At 32.9% G+C, this 24669-nt stretch overlaps 2 protein-coding genes across 2 annotated transcripts; one reads left to right on the forward strand and one right to left on the reverse strand.

The window, feature by feature from the left end:
* Nucleotides 1791–4704, forward strand: LOC105172291 (DNA-directed RNA polymerases II and V subunit 8A). Its single transcript, XM_011093675.2, has 5 exons — nucleotides 1791–2097; nucleotides 2757–2853; nucleotides 3039–3196; nucleotides 4050–4156; nucleotides 4364–4704. Exons 2-5 carry the CDS (start codon nucleotides 2784–2786, stop codon nucleotides 4473–4475), a joined length of 447 nt encoding a protein of 148 aa, XP_011091977.1. The 5' UTR covers nucleotides 1791–2097; nucleotides 2757–2783; the 3' UTR covers nucleotides 4476–4704.
* Nucleotides 13995–14651, reverse strand: LOC105172292 (basic form of pathogenesis-related protein 1-like). Its single transcript, XM_011093676.2, has one exon. It carries the CDS (start codon nucleotides 14550–14552, stop codon nucleotides 14073–14075), a length of 480 nt encoding a protein of 159 aa, XP_011091978.1. The 5' UTR covers nucleotides 14553–14651; the 3' UTR covers nucleotides 13995–14072.

The raw sequence follows: 24669 nt of genomic DNA on the forward strand, positions 1-24669 counted from the left end.
CCCTCTTCCTTCTATTTAAATGAAAAAATGGGATTTAAATTACACAAGTTACACACATTTTCAAAAAATTACACAAAATTAAATTCCATTTTTTTCCCCTAATATTCATAAGATTATAGAAAAATTAAAATAAAATTTAAAAAATACATAAATATATAATTTTAGAAATTACCAAAAAAATTTTTAGAAAAATAAATTCAAAATTTTTTCACAAATTACACATATTTTCTTAAATTAACACAAATTATAAAGCAACACAAATTACACATATTCATAAAATTTACACAAGTTATACATATTCATAATATTCATAGGATTACAGAAAATTTTAAATAAATTTAAAAAATTTCAGAAATAATTTAAAAAATTTAGGAATTCAGAATTTTGGAATTTCAGAAGAAATGAAATAAATTGCAGAAATTTCATACATTTTCAGAAAAATAAATTTAAAAAAATTTCAGAAACTCTTTTCAACAATTTTTCATAAAATATAAATTTTTAGAATTGCATCATTCAGAAAAATTACAGAAAAAATTTCACATTAAGTTCAGACATTTCAAAAGTATTCAGAATATCATATTTTTTATTATTTTCATATATTAAATATCACATTAAACTATATTTTTCATAAATTATAGAAATTAAATAAAATTAACACTGATTACATAAATTTAACATACATTACAAAAATCGAAACATATTTTCAGATATTACACATAGCTTCAAAAATAAAATTGCACAAATTATATAAAAATAGATCCCAATATTTCTTTTGAAAAATTACATTTAAATAGAAGGAAGAGGGTATAGTATAATTTCCACCAAGTTGTTGATTTTCCCTCCAATTCTCCATGCTTTTCCTCCAATTTTACATGCTTTCCCTTCATATTTAACAGCACCTAACGGATTTCAGCAGCTGCCATTAAGTTGTAACCAAAATCCCCAACCGGGACTGAAATTGAAAAAAAATCCACTTACGGGGCTAAATGTGCGAATTGACCTTAGTATGGAACTAAAATTGGAATCGAATCCACTTATGGGACCAAAAATGTAATTTACCCTAATTAGAAACATAAATATTAACTATGAATTTAATTTGCTAAACTTAATAAATTAAATTTGAAAAAAGATTTTGTTCGATAATCTTTCAAACTCAATTCGATTAGTACAAAAATAATATAATTAATATGTTTAAAAACATCAAATTACTTGAGCTCGACTTATATTTGATTCAATTAACGCTCGTCTGAGTTCGAGTAGATGAACGATCAAACAAATTGAAATGCAATTTTTCAAGTTCGATAATGATTTAAACGAGATTGAACAATGCTGTATTCGATTCGAATCGAATCATTTAATAGCCTTAATTTGGAGTTGGAGAAAAATCTATAAAAAAGATTTCAAATGACTTTTTATAAGAACTTATTTAAATTTATTAATATTTAATATAACACAATTTAAAATTAAAATTAATGAATATGAAACCTTTTAAATTTAAAATTATTCAAACAAATTCAAGAAATTTGTTACATTATTCCAAATGTAGTTTTAAATTCTTTTGATACCTAGTACTTTAAGATCAATTCTCCAAATCATTATTTCAATAATTGTGGATTGAAATTCAGATGGCATTTAAATAAACTTATTTAAAATATCTTATAAGGCTTTTACGTCTTATAAGCTAATTTAAGAGTTTAAAGATATTCAATTTTATTTTAAAAAAAAATATTTGAATAAAATAAAATATTTAATTACTCCATATATTATAATAATAAACCACCACCCTCAAATTTAAAAGAAAGACCCCTACTCTCCCTTCCCCCTCCTCTCTCTCTCTTCCGCCGCCAACACCGTCTTACTGGTAGCGCCGCTCCCCCCCCACTCGGTCTCCGCTGTATTGTACGCTGTTTACTTCAGCCACTAGCTTGTTGGCGTAAATTATTTGATTCGGGGCCGGCTAACGATATTTTCCTGATACGTTCCTCTTCTATTCGTGGGATCTGATAGAAGCACTGGCTGATTTCACCAAGGATTTCAGTCATACTTGCGTGCAGATGATCGAAACATACGTCAGTACAGCTGCCCAAGTCTTCGCAGGTCAGTAAACCCTAACCCCAACTCATAGTTATGGAGGGGTGTTGAATCTTTGGATTCGAGAAAAACTGTTTGTTTATAGACATGCTCTGTCTTAAGTTTGCTTGGAAAAGAATGGTCTCTCACTATTTTATTTTTGTCTGGTTGGAAGTAATGCATAATTGTATATAATTTGTGTATTATCGCATAGATAAATGTTATATTGGTAGATGAGACGCACTCCAGTCTTACGGAGTGGATATTTCTCGGCTCTCATACTCTTTGAGGAAAACTGGACTCGTGTTTTGGTCTTTTTCCTACTGTTCAGTACTGAGTTTTATTCAGTTCTAACTGTTTATTTGTGTCAGTATGTGTTTTTTATTCTTGCTATATGGTGGTCTATCCTGTGTTCATGAAGAAATGAGAAGCGAGAAGCGGGTATAACTTAAGCACAGAAATACTTTTATGTGCTTGTTTTTCTATTTTGATGCTTACCGAAATGTTTTTGTGTTTTAACTTACCAGAACATTACTTTAAAAAAAAAAACAACAATTCCAATGCAACTCCCACAATTTCACTGGGACATCTCTTCAGAAAATTGGATGATTGGAACTCCACAAATACATGTTTCTTCAAATTTCGGAGTAAGATTTTAAATGCCAATTTTTTGATATTCCTTGCAGGTTAATTTTTATTTTGTTTTCAAGATAATGGCGGATTTTCACTTTGATGAGATAATCAAGGTGCTCAAGATCGATAGCCAAGTAGTGTACGACAAAGGTAAAGTGAAAAAGATGTTATCTTTGGCGTTCTCTTGTAGTAATTCTTTGCAAACCGAGAAATTGTTCACTGTATTGTAGTTTTGTTGGATTGAAGTTGTTTCACTTCAGAAATAATTTCCAAGTTCTGTGAAGTTTATTCGAGGGATTGGTTTGAGCTAAAGGGTTTTGGGAATGGTGTTTCAGTTTCACGAATAAATGCCGCAAGCGAAGACGGTGATTCCATTTTGGAATTAGATGTGCACACCGAGCTATATCCTATGCTTCCTGGTGAAAAATATAGGATGTTGATTTCCACAACTCTGAATGTGGATGGTTCAGCTGTAGCTGAGTACTTCCCTGAGGTGCAGTTCTGTTTCACTTTATATGTGTATATACGTTTCTGATAAGATGATCATGTGATTGAATATGTGGATGATGGAAGTTGATGGATTTTTAGATGTGAAAACAGCATATAGGAGCATTTTTTTTAGGTGGGTAGCTAGTAGTAAGCAATATTTATATGCCATGGTTACAGAAATGATCAAAGATAGCTTGGTGAAATCTGCAACTTAGAAGTGATACGTCTGAGAAAATATGTTGTTTTTTAGACTCAGATAAATGTACTTTTCCGGCAAATATTGCTTAGGAAGGGTACTAGAATATAGTATTTTCTGTTGGCAAAGAGTGCCAAATGTGCAACACTAATACCATTGGAAACTAGCAAGTTCTTCCTCATGTTGGATCAAATATAGGGGAAAACCAAGGATTCCTAAATAAGATGCAAGAGATGAAGAGAGTTCGAAAATTGGACACAAGAATCTTCCCATGGAAATCCAAATTACAAAAAATCACAGAACTGTAATTCATAAAAAAAAGTAATAAAGTTTGCAAATTTGCGTTGCCTCCTCGTATTATAGGGCGACATGGTCTAATTAAGAGAATTTTCTACCTATAAATTTGGTACCAATTCTTTGGTTTTCTCCTGCCCCTGTAGTAGCTTAGATCTAAAAGCTAGTGTTGGTTAAGGGATGACCGTATTTAGTACAACAGTTAGCTAATGTTGGATTTTGAAGTGAATCATGTAATGTCATGCATGTTTGTCTATGCTTACATGCCAAGATATTTCATAATTAACAACTTGACACCGAGGAGAAGGTAGAATAGTGTATGACTGGAAACTGAGTTTAACTCATGATTGTTGTCCGCCAATTGCAGGGAAAACAGAAATCACTTGCAGACAAGTTTGAGTATATTATGCATGGGCTTCTGTATAAGATGTCAGAAGCTAAAGAAAAGATGGACGGTGGAGATGATGTTAAAGTGTATGTATATGCACCTTTTGATTAATGAAATTTGTTTGTATTATTCACTGATTGTGTTACATCAACAATGGAGAAATATTTGACAATAGGGTCTCATTTTCATCGAAGGAACTCATACTTATGCATTCCCAACATTCTTATTGCTTCTTGAACAAAACACTTTATTTGGATCTTATTCATTGACATTGGGATTTTCATTTGTGACAGGGAGGCATACATTTCATTTGGAGGCCTTCAGATGTTGCTAAAAAGTGATCCTCTAAAGATGCATAAGTTTAGGATTGATCAAAGGTTGTTTCTTCTCTTAAGGAAGATTTGACATTGAACTTAAGATCTTCGGGTTGCTTCTATGTTGGATAAACAAGTTTTTCAATGGTAGTACCATACATGCTATGAGAATGTTGGAATTAACTCACTATTACAACCTGTTTTGAAGGTTAGGCAACAATGAGACTGTGGACTGAGCTGGAAACTTGATTACTTTGATGATATCTTGATTTTGTTGTGTGATTGTTTCTGAGAAACTATTAAGTGCGCTTCTTTTTTAATCTCGGAATGACCATTATCTACGAATTCTTCCATTAAGGTTCTTATCTGTTCTAAAAATTGGTTGTATTTGTGTAGTATCTGTCATCCTGAAGGGGAGCAAAATTGGTTGTTTTCAAAGGATTTAAGCATTAAGGTTATGAAAGAGGATTTCTTTTAATCAATCAGAGAGAGAGAGAGAATGGCCAAAGTCAAACTTGAGAAGTCAATAAATACAAATATGAACATTTCTTTATAACACGACTAGGATTGTTTTCCGTTGTGTTCATCATGATTAGTAGTCTTTTATGCATGCTAATTGTGTCCTCCAAGCACTGCAATCTTTACCCTATGATTGAAATCATTCAGGTATTTAGTAGTTTTCATAGTTTGCTTGCATGGACAAGTATGTTCTTGAACAAAGACAGGAAAAAGAAAGAAGCATGCAACTATTTTGTTCCCTAGAAAGAGTTGAGTTTGATGCCTGCAGGACTTTGTCCTTCAGACATGATATTAAGGTACTTATCCAACAAGGTATTAGGTAATTAAACTGAAAAACGTGCATGTATGAGATTCCCTGGTATTGCAGACCAACTATTCTAACAATCTAGGAATTGTATCAGCATTAATGTTTTGGTAGACGTGGGTAATGGACCGGAGTACTTAAGTAAACAAAGACTGCTACATAAAGACTAGAACGTAATGTGTCTATTTATCTATCTGTTGTAAGTGAAATGTTCATCCATGTTCAGGGTTTCTTGCCTTGTCGTGCAACTCAATGTCTTATCTGCTAAAACTTAGGTAATGCTCAAGTGATCTATTTGTAGAAGCTGATTTACGTAGTAATAAAGTTTGGTGGGAGACGGTAGACAGAAGTGTCGTACCCGTATGGACTCGAGAGTTTAAATGTTCACACAGTAATTCACTTAGTTTAATGTCATGGACCGTTATTGGACAATCACCCATAGTAATGGGCTTTCTTGATTAAAGGCTAATCAAGAATTAAATTAAATTTAATTAATAGTAGTGTTAGATACTAGTCTAAATCTAGCTGAAATGTAGACTTAAAGAGTCACATAAATTACCGAAAAGGAACAAGGAATTAATTTGGAATTAATTCTACAAGTATTTGGATTACTTACAAAGAGAGATCCATTGGATGGAAAAAGGCCCAAGAATAAATTAATGACATTAATTTATATTGGGTTTGTCCTTATAATTTAATAAGTTGGACCTTATTAAATAATAACTATAATTTGAGCTTATGTATTTAATTAGATTAAATAGATTTTTATTAAATTAGATTTAAATAAAAATTCATTGGGCTTATGATTTTTAGGGTAAAAATCGGCCAAGCCCATTACTTTGAGCCCATGAAAATTTCATGGAAGAAAATAAATGGCTAGCAAATTGCAATTTTGAAAAGTGCAATTCTAACCATTTTGAGGATTTTTTTATTTGGAATAAAGAGAAATATGCCTTGTAGATAATAGAATGCATTTAGAAACATTCTTAATTATCAAACTAGGTGTATATATACATATGAAAATATAGTTATTTGAGAAATAATTATAATCATTATCACACAACAAAAGAAAAAAAATTCCCCTCCTCTCTTGCTAACTCTCGACCGAGCCTCTCTCTCTTGCACAAGGTGTAATTTTTTTTCTCGTTCTCTTCTAACAAAGAGGATATAGAGATCCCGACTCCGATTGTGGTGTGGACGAATTAGAGGGATGCTACGTTGGAACCTCAATTGAAGAACATTTCAAAATATCGTGAAAAACAAAAGTATCGTTTTTCACCCCTTTAATTTCAGTTTTATGGATTTTACATCAACCCCATGTTTGTTTTTATTTTAGTTAATCGAATGTCCAAGAACTCCAAGGTACACCCCTTGGATTCGTTTAATTTTTTGTTATTACGCATTTTATTTTCACCCGCTTTTGCTAGCGGTTCCTGCGCCTTACCACGCGATCCTTCATTGATATCTTTGTAACAAAGATGTCCAAAATTTCATCGAATGTAGTCTTTTGTCGATTTAATCATATCTAAATATTTGATCAAAATTTTAACGGTCTCATTAGGTGATCCAGTACAATTATATAAGATTCTAGTTACATCTATGTAATGCTAACGAATTTGAATATACAAATAAACCTTATATAATGCATATAGATCAATCTCATGAAAAATATTTTATATTATTTATGGTCTTAATCCATTCATTGTACACTTTTCTTTACTCATTAACGTGTCCGGTATGAGTTTTTTTAATTTTTATTTATTTTTTTTGAAAAATGAATATTTATTTGGAATATTAGGAACGGTCCTTTAACATAATAGGGATGGTTACAATATTCGAATCCGTAAACAACATCGTTTTTCCAGATAGGAACAGTCATAGGAACGGATTAGCTAATAAACAATTATTCCTATTTATTTTATAGTTGGAACGGTCTCTGAAACGGTCGTAACAAAAATGACCAGTCCAAAATTGAACTATAAACTACCTCTTAGCAAATGTTTCACTCTTTAGTCCCACTCCCCCCCTCCCCCAGCGCTACAGCCTCCAGCTGCCACCAGCAGTCGCCACTACTCGCCCACAACTGTACCTAAAAGAAGGTTAGTAATTTTATTTGTATAGGTGATATGTTTAATTTTTGTATGTAACATGTGTAATTTTTTGGGAAAAAATTTTGTGTAACTTTTTTTTTTTTATGTATTTAATATGTGTAGTTTTCGAATGTAAAATTTGCAATTTTTTGTGCGAATTATTGTATGTAAAATGTTTGATATGTGAATGAATGTTTACTAATTTTATGTTATGTTTTGGGCAAATTTTTGTATGTAAAATTAGCAAATTATTTTGGCGAATTATTGTATGTCATTTTATAAAAATATTCTAATTTTTACTATTGTTTGAGTAATTTTGACATATTTTTCTGTAATTAAAAATTTAGAATGTATGTATGGTATGCCATTTTTCTGATTTTTTTCATATTTTTCAACAATTAAAGTATTTGAATCTTTCAAATTTTTAGAATGTTCAGTTTTTTACTAAATTTTCTGAATTTTTTTGGCCGAATTTTTTTTTTTTGCAATTTTTTGAAGTTTCTGTATTTAAATATGCATTTTGTATTAACAAAATTTTTTGAAAATAATTTTTTGAAATATTGATATTTTTAAATATAAAATTTGCTTGTGAGTATTTTATAATGTGCCCCAATTTTTTGAGTTTTTATTTATTTTTTTCTATTTTTTAAAAATTTCATTCTATTTTTCTCAAAGATACATGAAATTTCGTTAAAAATCTGTTTTTAATTTTTCATAAATTTTTTATTTCTCGATTTTATTTGTGATTAAAAACTATTTGTATGTTTCTTACAAAAATTTTATGTAAAATATTGGTGAAAATCATTAAAAGTATTTTAATAAATTTTCTGATTTTTCTGAAATTTTTTGAAAATATTCAGATTTTTATTTGTAAATATTAGTGAAAATATATGTTATGGAATATATTACGAAAAATATTTTATAAAACATTTGTGAAAATATTTTAAGCCAAAACGTTTTTGGAAAATATTTTTGATAATATTTCTTAAAATATTTCAGAAAATATTTTTCTGAATTTTTATGAGTTCTAAAATGCTTTTTCTATTAAAATTTTGTCTCAAATTTTTTAAAATTAATTAATTTCTAAAAAAATAATAATTTTTTTAAAAATATTTTTAGTAACTATTGTGTTATTTTTTGTAATTAGTTTTGGAATTTTCTGTAATTATTGTGTAATTTTCTTTAATTTGAGTGTAATTATTGTGTTGTTTGGCGTCCATGCAGGCCAGCTCCTCGACTGGCAGACTGTCACAGCCGACTGCCTCCACTAGCACCCAGCACAGTCTCTGACAGACCACCGCCTATTCCGAACAATGACGACATGGATGTTACTGAAGAGGTCTGTTTAGATTAGTTTTTTTTCCAATTTTTGTAATTGGATAATTTTTATATTAATATAATATGGTTTTTTTGTTTCATAATGATTGTAATTACATTACATTATTTAATATTTACTCAATTAAATAAACTAATATACATTATTAAATTTAATAATTAATTATAAATATTAAATTAATATTTAATAATGAATATTTAGAAAAATAATTTAAGAGCGATCTTAGGAACTGTTAAAAAACTATTACAATCTTAAAAAATCAAATCGTTCCAAACAATATTACTAAAATAGTATTAAAAAAGTATTCTAGAAACTATTCCAAAATATATCACCTGCATACGTAACAACCACTTTCAAAATTTATACCAAATATATTCCAGAATCCGTTTCAAGATTTTTCTGAATTTTTCTAAGCAACAGTTCCAAAATATATAAAATGTGTTCCAAACAAAAAAAATCAAATTTCTAAATTGAAATGCACAATTAAGAATGGTCATACACAATGCAGTATAATAGTCGTTCCACTTGAAACGATCTACGCTCAACTATTTCTAAATATTAGCAACGCAGTTTATAGCGACGAAAGAAGAACCGTTTCAAATACTGGTTCAATTTAATACTACTAATAACAGGTCCTTCCAAAAGTAAAAAATAAAAATTGTTCCTTTATCCGGTACAAAATCTCACAAATTTTTTGTAGTGACATTGAAAGCAAAATTTGTTAGAATTTGCAATTTCCTAGAATTTGGGGCTCATGTGATGAAGATATGTTAAAACAAATTGCGCACAGTAAAACATCAAAATAGATGATAAATATAGCAATTTCACATTTTCAATATTTTGCAAGTATTCTTTTTTTAATTATTTGAGATGTTTAATTTCTTTATTAATTTAACAATTGTACGTATAAGTTAATAAAAACAGAGTTTCAAACAATGACCAGAGAGTGTCACACCTAATTGGAAAGTGAATTAAATTATATATCTATAAAGTATCTACAGAATAGTATTATGAAACTGATCATAATTATTTATAGTAACATACAAAGTTTAATTAATGTATTCTATTTTATTTTCTTATCACCTTGTTTTTCTGCCTTGTCATTCCTCTCAATAAAATACGTAGAAATATGATAAAAGAAAATAAAAAATATAAACATAAACAAAAAAAAAATTGGATTAAGTAATATAAAAGTTATGCTTCCAGATTTTATTTCTATTTTCTATAAGGATTATTGAGGATTTTTTTTTAAAGTATAGGGGGGAAAATTCTCTTGTTTTGATTTGTTTTTAGGGCACGATTGTTTTTATATTTTGATATTTAAATTTTTTTTATGTGTGTTAATTTACCATATGAATTTTATGAAATTTTGCACTTTGTTATTTATAATTAATTTTCAATTAAGTATTTCGTTGAAAAAACATCACATGTAGTGCACATGTGATACTTAAGGGTTATGTGATGTGATATTTTTCACATATGTACAATACATGATGTTTTTTTGGTAGAAAAATCCACAAAAAATGATTATATATGACAGTGTAAATTTCGCAAAATTCAAATGATAAGTTGACAAAAAAAAAAAAAATGATGACTAAGTATAAAAATGGATATAGTTAGCATTGCAAAATGTAATTTACTCTTGTTTTAATTACTATACGAATTCATAAGGAATTGAATTTTACAATACTTTTAATTAGCAAACGTAAATAACTGGCATTCATTTATTGTTTATATAAAGCTACCTACAACTGAAATAAAATTATTGGAAGAATATGGCAGGAAAATAGTAAAAAGATGTGTGTGTCTACCATTACCCATTTCAGTTATTGAGGGAATTCTTCGTCAGGAAAAAAAAAACCAATCGAATGGGAAAAGGTGTATAGAAATCTTGATTTTTACCTTCAACATGAGAAAGGTTTGGAGAATGACAAAAGAGTAGAACAAATATTTGATTAGAGTTACAATGTGCTCCCTTACAATTTGAAGCTATGCTTTTTGTATTTGGCATGTTTTCGGGAGGATGAAGATATAGAAACAAAAGATCTGTATATGTTGTGGATGGCTGAAGGAATGGTTTCTTGGGAAGATAAGGGAAGAGGAGAAAGTTCGCAAGATGTTGCAGAACGCTGTTTGTTTGAGCTAGCAAGTAGGTGTATGGTTCAAGTGGAAATTGATGAAGATTCGATATAAGACAAGTTTAAATCATGCCGGCTTCATGATCTAATGCAAGATTTGTGTTTGTTGAAAGGAAAAACAAAGGATTTCTGGAGGTTGTGGATGGACAAACACGACGAGAAGAGGAGTCTTCAATTTGCAAGACAAGTAGGTTGGCTATCCATTTAAATAACTTGGATGGTTATCGTATTGGCAATATTGAAATAAATAAAGTTTGCAAGCTACCATGTCTGCAGTCCTTGAATTGCGAGTAGATATAGAGATAAAATTAAGGTAAATTACATTTTTTGTCCCATAAGTGGACCTATTTTCAGTTTTGGTCCCACACTCAGGTCAATTTGCACATTTAAGCCCATATGTGGATTTTTTTTTTCAATTTCAGAACCAAAGAGGGGATTCCGTTAAAAACTTAACGCCAGCCTTAATTTTTTAACGGAATCCCCCCTTTGGTCCTGAAATTGAAAAAAAATCAACATATGAGACTAAATATGCTAATTGACCTGAGTGTGGGACCAAAATAAAAAATAGGTCCATTTATGAGACCAAAAATATAATTTATCCGATGAAATTACGTAACTTGATATATAAATTGAGGCGATTGAGGCATCTAAAAATGCATGATGCAATTGAATGATTGTTGATTACATCTTAAATCATCAAGACCAATTTCATAACACACAACTATTTATTCGAAAATATTGCAATGTAAATCGGAAAAAAAGATGGTTCAAGTCTTTTTAGGAGATTGGTGATGTATCACTCACTAAATTACTTGCATATTGATGATTATGGTGTGGGCAAAACTAACAGAATGTTACTATCTGGGTTAATTTTTTTTTATTACTAAAAGATAAATAAATTATATTAATATAATTTTTTTAAATATAATAATAATAATAATATAATGAGTCGTGGTTAGGCTCGAATTAAAAAATATTTTTTTTAAATAAATATTTTTTTTAAAAAAATTTCCAATTCGCGTTTTGAAATCATGACTAGAGAAATTTTTTTATTTTTTGAATTTGTTTAATTAAATTTTGTATAAAATAATTATATAAAATTAATTTTTAACAACATATTCAAGTCCAAAAAATCATAATAGTAAAATTAAATTAATTTAAAAAATTACAATTAAGTATACAAATGTAATAGTGTATATTTTTTTGTACAATTGTAAAAAATACAATGAAGTATACAATTTTGGATTTCTACAAGTAAATGAGCTGGTAATTTACAAGTAACAAACATTTGGATTTCTAAGCTGACCTATCATGACCTAGTCAACAAGGTGTATCTCAGTCAATCCAAATCTAAATTACACAAGAAGTTTTTAGTTGGTTAGCTAATCCAAGGGGCTTTCAAATGACATAGAACTCTCTATAACAAATAGCCTTATTATGCTCTGTAACAGACTATAAATATAGGTCTTGTGCAGTCATTTGGTAACATCAACTCTTTCACTCAAAGTTTCACTTATTTTCTCAATTCTCTCATTTTTTAGGCTTTTTTAATCTTATACTTTGCACTCCACATCAATATTTATCACCTTAATATCATATTTCACCAATATTCTCACTACAATGCAAGTTTTCCATTCATCTTTTCAGTAAACCGTTATTGATTTTAAACATCAAAGTGCTAAGCTTCGTTTTATAGGGCTACTCCCCCGTTCATCTGAGGATTTCTCTGAAGATTCTTTGACCTAAACGGTGTGGTTTAAGTTTGGTATGCATCATTGGCACCATCTATGGGAATACTTGAGCTTAGACGTGATAAATAACAAGTTCTGGTAATGGAGGTGACAATGGATCCTTTAAAGGAAACATTTCCCTACGTGTTGTAGCTAGTTCCATCATTCCACCTCTACAGCAAGTCGCAGGGGGACTCAACGCCCACGATCCAACTTTTGATCCAATAGTTATGCCTACTTCCATCAACCAATCGCTAGATGAGCAGATCCGGTAATTTATAATAGAGACTGTCAATGCAACTCTCTAAAGCTCCCAAGCTAGTGGAGCAGGACAACCTTCGCAACGACAGAAGAGGGGAACACCTGGTGAGCAAGAAACAACCGAGCAAGTTCCTGTTGGTTTTTAGTAGGACGGCTTTGTACCCGCCTAAGCTACTAGCAAGGAAGTAATCCCTAAGGAGCCTCCTAAAGTTGGTACTCTCCCATGAGAGGATGAAGGAATTCTGCCACGGGGTAAAGAAAGAAGTCCAACTTTTAAAACTTGGTATTTCTTTCAGCGCTAGTATCATGGCAGAAGAGCTCCCTGCTCATTTCAGCACCCCCACACCTGCTCGTTTACAATGTCATCGTTGACCTTGCTTAGTATATATGTATGCATGTAGTTCAATTTGAACTAATCACATAAATTTTGTGTTTTATTTTATATTTTTGCTCATTGTTCTAGTCTAATGTTGATAGTTTATGAGATGTCAATTCAGATGATTCAGAGGGATAATTATGATTTTGGTTCTCAAATATAATTATCAAACAATTTGTTGTTGCAATTTTGTGCACAAATTTATGACTTTTTAAGTATTATTTATCCTTTCTGTTAGTGCGTTGTTAAAGTAAATGGAACTGTGCGGAGGGTTTGAAGGGGGAAAAGTAGTTATTTCCTTTTCATTTTGTGGCTTTTTTCAATCTTTGGTCCAAAGTAGCCATTTTCCCTTTCCTCTTCAAGTTTAAGGAGAATGGATAAAAAAATGAGTTCAAGTAAAAAAAAATCTTTATATAAAAATTTACCACGCTTCTTTTAATAACTCATAATTTTCGAACATCTTATAAAATATTGCGAAAAGTCTATTAGCTCACTCAAACACTATGTAAGAGGGTGTTTGGCAAATCTTATCTTAAAAATAAGTTTATAAAATGTTTGGATAAAATAAGATGGTGAAGCTTATAAGATGTTAGTAATTACAAATTTGTAATTAATTTTAGAAATTTATTAAGATACTGAAAATAAATTAGCAACTCCTTTTTTTTAAAGAGCTTATATGCTCCTCACATTTTATTTTTAGAGATTATAAGCTCTTTTGTTAAAAAAATTATCAAACACTTTATAGCATCTTATGATCTCACAAACATCTTATAAGATGTTTTAAAGAGTTTATAAACTCAGTCACAAAAAAAGAAAAGCAAACAAAAATTTCATTTTATACACATAAAAAGAATTACAACTGTCTTTAAAAAAAAAAGAAATAAAATATATGAATATGTTGTAATCCTTTTTATGTTATCATAATAATGTCTAATTAATAAGGACGCTCTCCAACATAGTTCCCCGGGGGATCATAGTTGCATGTGACAAACGTCCATCCATTCGAGCACTTCGCCCTGGCACACCCAACATGGGTCGAGCCTCGCCAAACCACCTGTGTGTAATGCAGACACGGTTCTCCTCCAATGCAAGAATTCGAACCCACATCATAGAATTTCTTCTCGTCAAGCCACATTTGCACCACCTCTTTGGCGTTCACGTCCCATGACCCCGCTGCCAAGTTTTCACCATAGGGTCCATCAGAATGCTTCATTGCACAATCTCCAGATCGTTTTTTGGCGTAGTCCTGAGCATAGGCGACAAGGGTCTCATTCCAAGCAAGGGGCGGGACGCCAACTTGTGCACGGCCAGCATTGTGGGCTTTGAGGAAGTCGCCAGGGGAGTTTTGGGCGCAGGCGAGCTGCAGGGCCACCATCAGACAAATCAAGAGAATGGAGAGTTTTGGAATGTCCATTTTTTCTCTGATATGCAACTGATGGTGTCAATGCGTTTATTGGAATGGGAATATTAGGTTGAAGTGATTTTGTGTGTTTTATAGGAGAGATTGGGGTCAATTATAGATGGAAGGTAGAACAACATTTGGGGTAAAGATACAAGTTTATGTTGAATAATTACTGCATTAGATTCGTTTGAGTGTGTGGTGGTACGTAATAAGAGGTGAGATCAATGAGCCATTAACACTGCTCGTAAATTAAAAGAATACCATTTTCTATCTATTATTTATTGTTTATTGTCTATTATAAATAGGGTTAATTAAAATTTACACTCTTTTTGGGGATTTTTTTTTACAAATATACCCTTGTAGTTAGTTTTTGGATGAACTATGTTAACGTCAACAAATATTTATATAAACTTCAAATTTTACCCTTCATTAATTTAGCAAAATGTATAATTTATTAACATATACGTACCCTAATAATGTTTTTGCACTTATAAGTGGGTAAGTATAATACAATTTAAAAAATACAATTTTTTCTATTGATAGATAGAATAAAGAACAAGAAAAAAAAACAACTCCAAACAAACACTATTGTTTAATGCTTTTGGATTGTTATGTTCTAACTTGAATCAAATTCAATATAGAACAAAAGGAGAATATTTTGAGAGAGAAAATAAGAGCAAATTGCGTGGCTTGTGTGTTTAGTTAGATAGAATATGTATGTAGTTTTGTATATTACATATAATTGAATTCAAAATTCAATAACTACCCAATTTGCTTCCAAAACAACCTATACACACACATAACCAGTCCATAATGTTCATCATGGTGATGAGTTTCAACTCCTTCTTAACTTTGATTCAACCTCTCTCAAATGGGCTTGGACTTAAAGTATGCACCATGCTTGATTTAATCAAATTAAATCAAGCCAATCAAAATTCATTGGACAATAATTAATTAAATTAATTTTTACCAACCTAAGTTCAAAGATTCACTTAATCTAATTAAATAAATCTAAGCCCAAACACTAATTAATTGATTCAATCAATTAATTAAGTCAAACCTAATAAATTTATCCAATTAATTTAAAGGTGTTAAGCCCAAAAAATTAATTAATCAATTTAATTAATTCTTGAGCCATCCAATAAATGGATTATTAAATAAATGATCCAATCATTTATATATTCTCCTTGAATTAATTTAATTCATTTAAATTAATTCGCTTCTTCTCGAATTAATTCGAAAATAATTCCACCAATTCCATAGTAATTTGTGTGTGACTCTTTAGGTTCACCATCAGCTAGACTTGGGAATTGTGTCCAACACAAATAATTAATTAAATCTAATTTAATTAATTATTACTAATTAACCATTAATAAAAAATACCCATCACCATGGGTGGCTGTCTAGCAACGGTCCATGACACTAGAGACTAGGTGAATGTTGGCGTGAACATTTAGGTTCTCGAGTTCCATACAAGTACGGTCTCTCGTCGACTATCTCCCGGTTTTAGTCTAGAGCATCAAATTGGGCGTCGGTTCTCATCGTAAATTAGGCAATAATGCTGAATACTTGAGATGCATTTATTCTATTGATTGACAAAGGAAACCATCTCTTGTTCGACCAATTGCTATGGCCATAGATTTAGAGAATCTAAACCATCTTAGAGCACATAGGAGATATATCCATTATATACTGATAGGGGATGGATTCTATCTTAAAATACACTGTCTTCACTATATACTCTGACTACACTGGGCAAGGCTTATAACGACCACATCGAAGACACAATCATTTCTCGCCAGATCCAAGATATAGCTATCATATACATGCGACTACTATCATTACTCAAGTCCAAGGACTAATCCTGCATTATCGAAGCTGGGAATTCAAGTCATACAGTCTAAGCCTCCAAGGTTTCTATATGATGATTCCCTCGAGTCAGTTGAATCAGTTAACAATCTTGTCAACTAGTCTACTAAAATTGCACAGACATTCCATGTCTGTCACCGATAAAATACGACACTCATCCAATGAATGCAATACTTAGTGCAAGTCTTTATAGGACTCTCGATGCCCAGTTTCGAGGTCCTCGACTTGAAACGTTGCAGACCAACCCTCAGAAGTTGGTGTCGCAGCTGCCATCTAATGCCCAACCCAACTATATGTGTTATTTCAATTGGTCTATGGGCATTTGTTGTGACGTTAAAATACCGTTCAACATAATTAGTAAACACAACAAACACATGGTGCCACAAATGAATTCTTACTATATTCATCACGATAATATCACATTCATAAAGAATGCTAAATAGTTCTCAAAACCATAAATCCAATTGACTTTTTGATCACCAATTCTGGCAATTTCTCACTTGCATAAAGCCAATCACCCATATCCCTTAGACCTATATGAGTGAGCAAACTGTGATACCAGTTCGGTCTCATGGGTGTACCATATTTTTTTGCCAAAATGACGCTGTCCGACTATTGGAATGGGTGACTAAAAGCTAATTGGATTGACGATTTTGAAAACCATTCAAGCAATCTTTATTTATACAATGTCATCCTGATGAATGTGGTAAGAAATCATCGTCGACACATGTATCTGTTGTACTTACCAAATTCGTTGAGCACTGTTTGGATTTCATAACACATGCCCATAGAGCACTTTAACAACCATGCAATAGTTGGACTGCGCATCGGATGACGGTCATGAAACCAACTGTTTAGAGTTGGGTTTGAAATATTTCAAGTCGAAGACCTCGAGACTAGGCATCGAGAATCCTACTGAGACTTGCATTAAGAGTCGCATTCATTTGATGGGTGCCGTGTTTCATCGGCGACAGACGTGGGACGTCTATGCAATCTTAATGGGTCGATTGGATAGGTGTTGAATTAGTTTAATAACTCACGGGGATCGTCATTGAAAGCCTTGGAGGCTTGGTCGGTATGACTTGAGTCCCCGGCTCTGACAGTATGGGAGTAGTCTTCAGACTTGAGGAATTACGACAGTCACGTGCATGCGATGACTGTAACTTAGATTTGTGCTAGAGGTGATAATGTCTCATAGCCTTGTCTAGTGCAGTCAAAGTATGTAGCGAGGACGATAAATTCCAAGAAGAGGATCCATCCCTTGTCAAAACCTGACAGAGGTATCTCCTATGCATTTGGAGATGCGTCTACGCTCTATAAAGTGTGGCCACAGTAGACGCGTCTACGCTCTAGATGCATTTGGAGATGCGTCGAGCAATTTAGCGTAACGCGATTTCAAGTATTAAGCATAGACCCCTAGTTCAGGATGAAAACCGACACTCAATTTCATGTCCTAGACTAAGGCCAGGAGACGGTAGACGGAAGGACCGTACCCATATGAACTCGGGAGCCTTAAAGTTCACATGAAAATTAGCCTAGTCTCTAGTGCCATGAATCGTTGCTGGACGACCACCCATGGTGACGGACTTTCTTGATCAAGGTCGATCGAGAATTATTAATTAAATTGAATTTAATTAATAATAGTATTGGACACTAGCCCAAGTCTAGCTGAAAGGTGAACCTAAAGAGTCATACACAAATCATAGAGATGGGACAAGGAATTAATTCCGTAAGTAATTGGATTACTTAAACTTGTTGCTAAATCGAGTGAGGCATCCGAACGGCTTTAATCGATTTGAGTGGGTAGAGAGTGATCCTTAGGTGAGGAGCACGAACGCATAAGTAAGGCAGCTAAGGTGATTGTTGCTAGTTGTATTGTTGTATTGTAGCTAGTTGTATTTCTGAGCTAAGCTGCTATGAGTTATTGTATTGGTATGAGCTAATGGTAAGAGCTATATGAGAGGGATCCATTGGATGGATAAGCCCAAGGATAAATTGATTGGATTAATTTATATTGGGCTTGCCCTTATTATTTAATAAGTTGGACTTATTATTTAATAAAGGATTATTGGGCACTTAATAATGGACTTAATTAAGTGGGCTTTAATTAAATTGAATTTAATTAATTATGATCAGCCCAAGCCCATTAATTAAGTTGGTGGAAATTGTTAGAAAAGAAAATTATTGACTAACAAAAATTCACTTTTGGAAAGTGCCATGTTAGTCATCCTTTATTTGGAATAAAGGATTTATTACCTTATGGATGGTTAAATGAACTTAGACATATTCTAATGCATCCATTCAAGGTATATATATGTGTATTAGTTATTTGGGATAACTAATGAATGAATACACAATACACAAAAATAATTTCCTCTCCACTAATTCCACCATTCGGCTGCCCTTTCCTCTCATACATACTTGGTGTGTTTTCTCCTTAATTTTCTTCTAGACTAGAGAATTGAGGGATTCTAATTCTGGTGTAGTGTGGATGCAACTTTAGAGGGCTTCTACATTGAAGACTTGCGTGAACGGATCAAAACGAATGTGGTTCGAAGTAAATCAAAGAAAGAGGTAATTCTTAATTTACGTTTTTGTTTCTCTAGTTTTTCATTCTACCCATAGCCCCTTAATTTTACTGTCGTTTAATTTTATTAACTACATCGAACACCCGGGAACTCCAAGGGTACACGTCTTGGAATTACGATTTCATTTTAATTTAAGCAATTTATTTTAACCGCTTCCGCTTGAGTGTTTCCGGACCGATCCACTCGCACTCGTGGTGCCTTTCACCAACCGCACGTCCCCTCTTCCTACCATCGTTCCAAACTAATGGTGTTGTCTAAGAATATTCCTTGGATCTGTGATGAGATCTTGGCCTTTTTGCTTGTGCCATTACCTAGTTGTTATCCTCTAAGTAACTACTGGCTTGGCCATGCTAGGCTCCATATTCAACCATTGGATGTGGTTTTTGATCCAAAATACATCCTCAACAACTATTATACCACTATACCTTTGACTTCCATAGTAAAAATCATTGTGGCATCCCGCTTGAAACCATTCCAAGCCATCACATCACCATTAAGTTTGAACGTGCACTCAAATTGAGACTAGTGACCATTCACATATAACTGGAAGTTAGTATTGCCACAGCCTTCTAGAATCAACTCTCCATTAACTTGCACCAAGAATACTTCTTTACTCCTTATTCAGGTACAAAATAGTAATCTTGACTACTATGCAGTGCATTCTAGATACACTGCCGATATCATTGTTATGCTCAAAGCACACACAACATTGGCCTAGTGCATCGAACCACATACCAATGTTGTCAACGGTAAAAGACATAGGGTATGTCAAACATCTTTATAAGCTCCAAGTCAGTCCATGAAGACTAAGTCTTAGAAAACTTAACCCTATGATAAGGTATGGAATCCAATTCCTTCATGGAGAATTGCGTGAATAATGTTTGTGCTTCAGTGTTTCCCAACATTTTCACATCATTCAAAATGAGTAAGACGTTCACACCTAAAACACTAGGAACACAACTAAAATCCCACTAGCCTTCGAACTCATTCTCGACCTGGGTCATACCCTGCATGATCTTATCTAAATGAATATTCAAGATACATGAAGTTTCAAACCTAGTTCGTACTCCATATCGAATCTCATGGATCCAAGCCATTCATCCAACTCGATGTCCTACATCCCATCTCCTTATGTCTTTGGATCATAATCCAATTATCTGGTTAGACTTAGAAACCTGTACATATTAGGTAACTAAGGTGTTTTAGACATCCCTTGGGAGGCTGAAATATAGTGAGTTAGTGGAAGAATTCGATTACAAATGATGCTTGCTACATTTGACTGAGGTGTCTCTCCACTTGATTCGTCAAGGAGCTACTCCTCATGCCAATTATCCAATGAAATCCAATTTCCCTTAAGATTACAAATGAACCTATACAAACCTAGTTTGCCTCCCACTAGTCCCTTGATGTATGTAGGACCATCCTATATACTAAAATATATTGTGGAAACAGGCTTGCCATGCCACATGGGCAAAGGTAGTTTTAAGAACAATCAAACCAAGTCTAACAAGATTCGATCCCCCCTTTATCAAGGACACCGTACAATTGTGGCACTCCAAAGAATAATTCCGCTGAGGGAGAATTTCATTCTCGTCAGATACTTCAAGAATGCCCACTAAATATACACTACCTAGATCTAATTGAATTTTGCAACCAATTTTGTCCTCCACTTCAAGTCTAATAGTTCAAACCTTACAAAGGTCCCTAGGCTTGTAATCCCCCTTCTAGCTCTGTGTATTGAATGACTTATAGATATTTAATTGAATTCAATATACCATTAGCAAGCATATTTTGTCTTATAAAGTGCTTCTCGATCCTCATCTTGCTGAGGAGGGACTTACAAGCTTGTAGACTCAACTTGTCTATGTCTAGACTTGTTGAATTCACCAAATTCCTTATCGTAACTCAAGAAATGTGATCTACTTTCACATGGCTGATCTGTGAGTTTATCTTGATTATCCATTTTTACCATTTAATTTGAGCGCTAATAATGTAATTACGAGATAGTGCTGAAATAATTACGTAAACAACCTAATAGACAAGAATAACCATTCTTTGTCAAATGAAATAACCATCATTGATTAAAATCATGTAATCCAAATTGTCCAACAATGGAAAAACATAGTTTGATCATGCTAGGTTACATAATTATATCCTATCAACTTTATGTGAACATGATCACTATAGCCAAGCCTATCTAGTCCTATAACCACAGTAGCAATAATCCTGCCATTGCTAAGTTTCAGGACTGTTTGTCTCAGCCTTCTACTCCTTTTCACCACTTGCAAACTATTTGCAGATTTGAGCTTTACAACTATATCCAATACCCAAGAAGTATAGTAGTAGTCATTTTAAGGCTCAATAACAAATAATACCTTGATCAAGAGGACTTTAGGACACTCACTCTTCTATTGCCCCTTTCTACAGCAATTAATGCAAATGTCTTTTGGAATCCATGATTGCCGAACTACCTTCCTCTTCCCTTTGCCTATGCCAGTAGGGCAACAGAAGTGCTCTAAGCGCCTGCAGTAGCTGATTCTGTCTTACTCTTTTTCCTCGTCCAGAGTCCGGACACTTTGCCTTTCACTTCTGACATCGAAGTCTCCCTTACCAATACCGACGATGCAGACTTTTCAATCATTGTCTCGTACTAGACCAACATGTTTATCGAATCATGAAGGTCTTTTTCAAATCCATTCATGTTACAGTTCACGATAAACGGGTCAAAAGAGGGAGGAAGAGACTGAAGGATCACATCAATGTATGTCTCTTTTTCAAGATTAGTCTTGAGGTCCTTGAGCTTCTCCACAAGGAATAGCCTCTTAACCTAATGCTCCCATATAGAAGACCCTTCAATCATCTTGGCACCAAAAAATGCTTTTGTCACAATATATAATGTGCCGATCGAGAACGACATAAACCTAGCTCACGCGGAGCATTATTGGTTGGACATCATCATGCTTATTGTACTATTTCTGAATGTCATTGGTCATTGATGCTAATACGATACTGCGAATCTTCCGGTTGTCCTCATGCCACTTCTCGAACGTCAACCGTTCTTCGCATGTGGACCCTTCCGGCAAGGCCCGATGAAGAGACCTATCATGAGCATAGGTCTGGTTCTCAAAATCTAGGACAATCCTATAATTTCACAGCCAATCATTATAGTTTGTTTCGTTAAATTGATTAGACTTAAGAATTGCATTAAGTGGATTCTTAGACGTATACATAAATATAAATAGAAATTTAGTAGATTATTGTAATATTAAATATTAAATTTAAGACTTGATCTTCAGTCATTAACCCTTCCCACCATTTCTTCAAAAAGCCCACCACTCTCAAGTGGGGTTTTTGGAAAACCACTTTCTAGTGGGCTTGGAATCCACAAACGCAATTCTTCATGCCCTAATTTTATGATTCACACAGAAAAAGATGAGAGGTCACCTATACCATTCTCATCCAATGAGATCCCCAAGTTCTTTTGCCTTGCTTCTTCATGTGATCTCGAGGATTTCAAGCGAATCACGCTACTCAGCGTTAGGCCCGATCCATCAACCTAACGAGTATCTCACTACCGCCCCCACGACTCGTGAGATAGGGAAATAGGAGTACATTCCATTCTTCACAATAATAGTGTAGTTTTCTTTCATTCCAAACATGCCACGACTCGTTAGACCACGAATGGGTTAAAGTAGCATCCACACCACATTATTATGGATAAAGGCTTGGATTTAATCAAACCATTTGAATTTTAATCCAATATGGGCCTAATATTTAACATGGACCATCTAAGTGAGAGTTAAGTTTGTTGTAATCGAGACCTCATCATTATAAGATTTTTTTATGTATCAATTTTAATCATTGAGTATAAATAGATGCATTCCAAACACATCATACTTCAAATATTAAAACATACACCACATGCAAAAATAAGTTTAGCACGCCCCTGTTTGATGATACAAGCCCAACTTGATGGTACAAGCCCAATCCTAAGTGACCCACAGAGCCCCCAGTGAGTCTATGGTCAATTTAGAGTGTGGGGTAACTATTACGAAATAGTGACCCATTATCTCTTCTTCCTTCGTGAGCTCCGTCCAACAGGCCTAGGCCTTCATCTCCTTGGAAGCTTACATTTATTCAAAATAATAAAAACTCACATTCCAAACTACACTCATTGCAACTGAAATTGAAAACTCCAATAAAAAGTTGGGGGAGTACAAAAAAAGGAGAAAGAAAGCCTTATTATTTCAAGACTAAAAATGAAAGAAGGAATTAAAAGAAAGAGGCACGCAGGCCTCACCCAGCAGAAAAGTAGAACATGCATTCGACCAATGGGCTTTATGATCATCCCTATTGTTTATGCAACAAACAATAATTAACACATTTATATCAAATACAAACATGCTAAAAAATTAAATACAATCCACGTATTTAACAATAGATATCAAATATCAACTACAAAAATATAATTAAATGCAGAAAATAACATACTAATAATGCAATTAAAAATTGGATATCAACAATACATCTATTGTACAATTTTTTTATTTTTTTGGAAACCATTTCTAAATTAATTTAACGTACAATTTAATTTTAGAAAAATCTAATTTAATTAAAATTAAAATTTTTCAAAATTAATAATTTCAGAAAATTACCAAAAATTAGGAATATCACTTTTTCTAAGAAAAATGGCACAAAATGGCCCATCCGTTTGAAACCGCAAACGGCCGCGTGTGTGCCCATGCCTGCACGCTGCCCTACCAGCACACATGCCAGTAGGCGCGCGTGTCCTGCTGGCCTATGACCAGGCCGACAGGGTAGCAACGGCTGTACTGCTTTATTTTTTAATTTTTTTTTTGAATTTCTGCAATTAAAAACTGAAATAAAACTATGCATTTACAGAATACTCAATTTTGAAAAAAAATGCATAGATATCCATAATTTAAAAGCAAAATTAATATATATTTTCTAAACATATAACCATGCCTCAAAGCTATATAACATGCTTTCTGAAAGCAAATTAAACACATTGTTCATACTCATCATATAATAATATGTTAATCCTAAAGCCACATCACTGAACCTAACTCTGATACCACTGAAAGAATGAGTTTGGCTTAAGAATGCGGCGGAAGCGTGAAATAAAAAAATTAAAACGATTCAAAGAGTGTTCCCTTTGAAATTTCCGGGGGTTCGTGGTGTTTGTCAAAAGCATTATAACAAAGAAATAAGCATGTTGGATATGTGACTAGAGGATGAAATGAAAGGAACAGACATATAAGGATGATTGAGTCTAAACCGCCACCAAAGCTTTGTGGAAAAAACTCAAGCATAATCTTCCAAACTCCAAGTACCCAAACTACCTTTTGCTACTGGACAACAAACATTGTCCCTGTTGGAATAGGTGACCATAAGCCAATTGGGTTGGCGGTTTTGAAAATCATTAAAGCAATCTTTACTTAAGCAATATTGTCTCAACGAATATGGTAAGTATTCGTCTTCAGCACACGTATCCATTGTGCTTACCAAATTACGTCAAACATTGATTGGACATCACAATAAATGCGCATAGGCCACTTTAACAATCGTGCAACAGTTGGACTGCGTATTGGATGGCGGTCATGAAACCAACTGTTTAGAGTTGGGTCTGAAATGTTTCAAGTCGAGGACTT

Source organism: Sesamum indicum, linkage group LG10 (assembly GCF_000512975.1).
Source record: "Sesamum indicum cultivar Zhongzhi No. 13 linkage group LG10, S_indicum_v1.0, whole genome shotgun sequence".
Taxonomy (NCBI): Eukaryota; Viridiplantae; Streptophyta; class Magnoliopsida; order Lamiales; family Pedaliaceae; genus Sesamum; species Sesamum indicum.

What these genes read in the sequence shown, in the direction of transcription:
- LOC105172291 (XM_011093675.2), top strand. Translation starts at nt 2,784, where the DNA reads ATGGCGGATTTTCACTTTGATGAGATAATCAAGGTGCTCAAGATCGAT. An exon ending in TAGCTGAGTACTTCCCTGAG is followed by an intron (nt 3,197 to 4,049) that starts GTGCAGTTCTGT and finishes CGCCAATTGCAG; the next exon opens with GGAAAACAGAAATCACTTGC. An exon ending in GGTGGAGATGATGTTAAAGT is followed by an intron (nt 4,157 to 4,363) that starts GTATGTATATGC and finishes CATTTGTGACAG; the next exon opens with GGAGGCATACATTTCATTTG.
- LOC105172292 (XM_011093676.2), bottom strand. Translation starts at nt 14,552, where the DNA reads ATGGACATTCCAAAACTCTCCATTCTCTTGATTTGTCTGATGGTGGCC.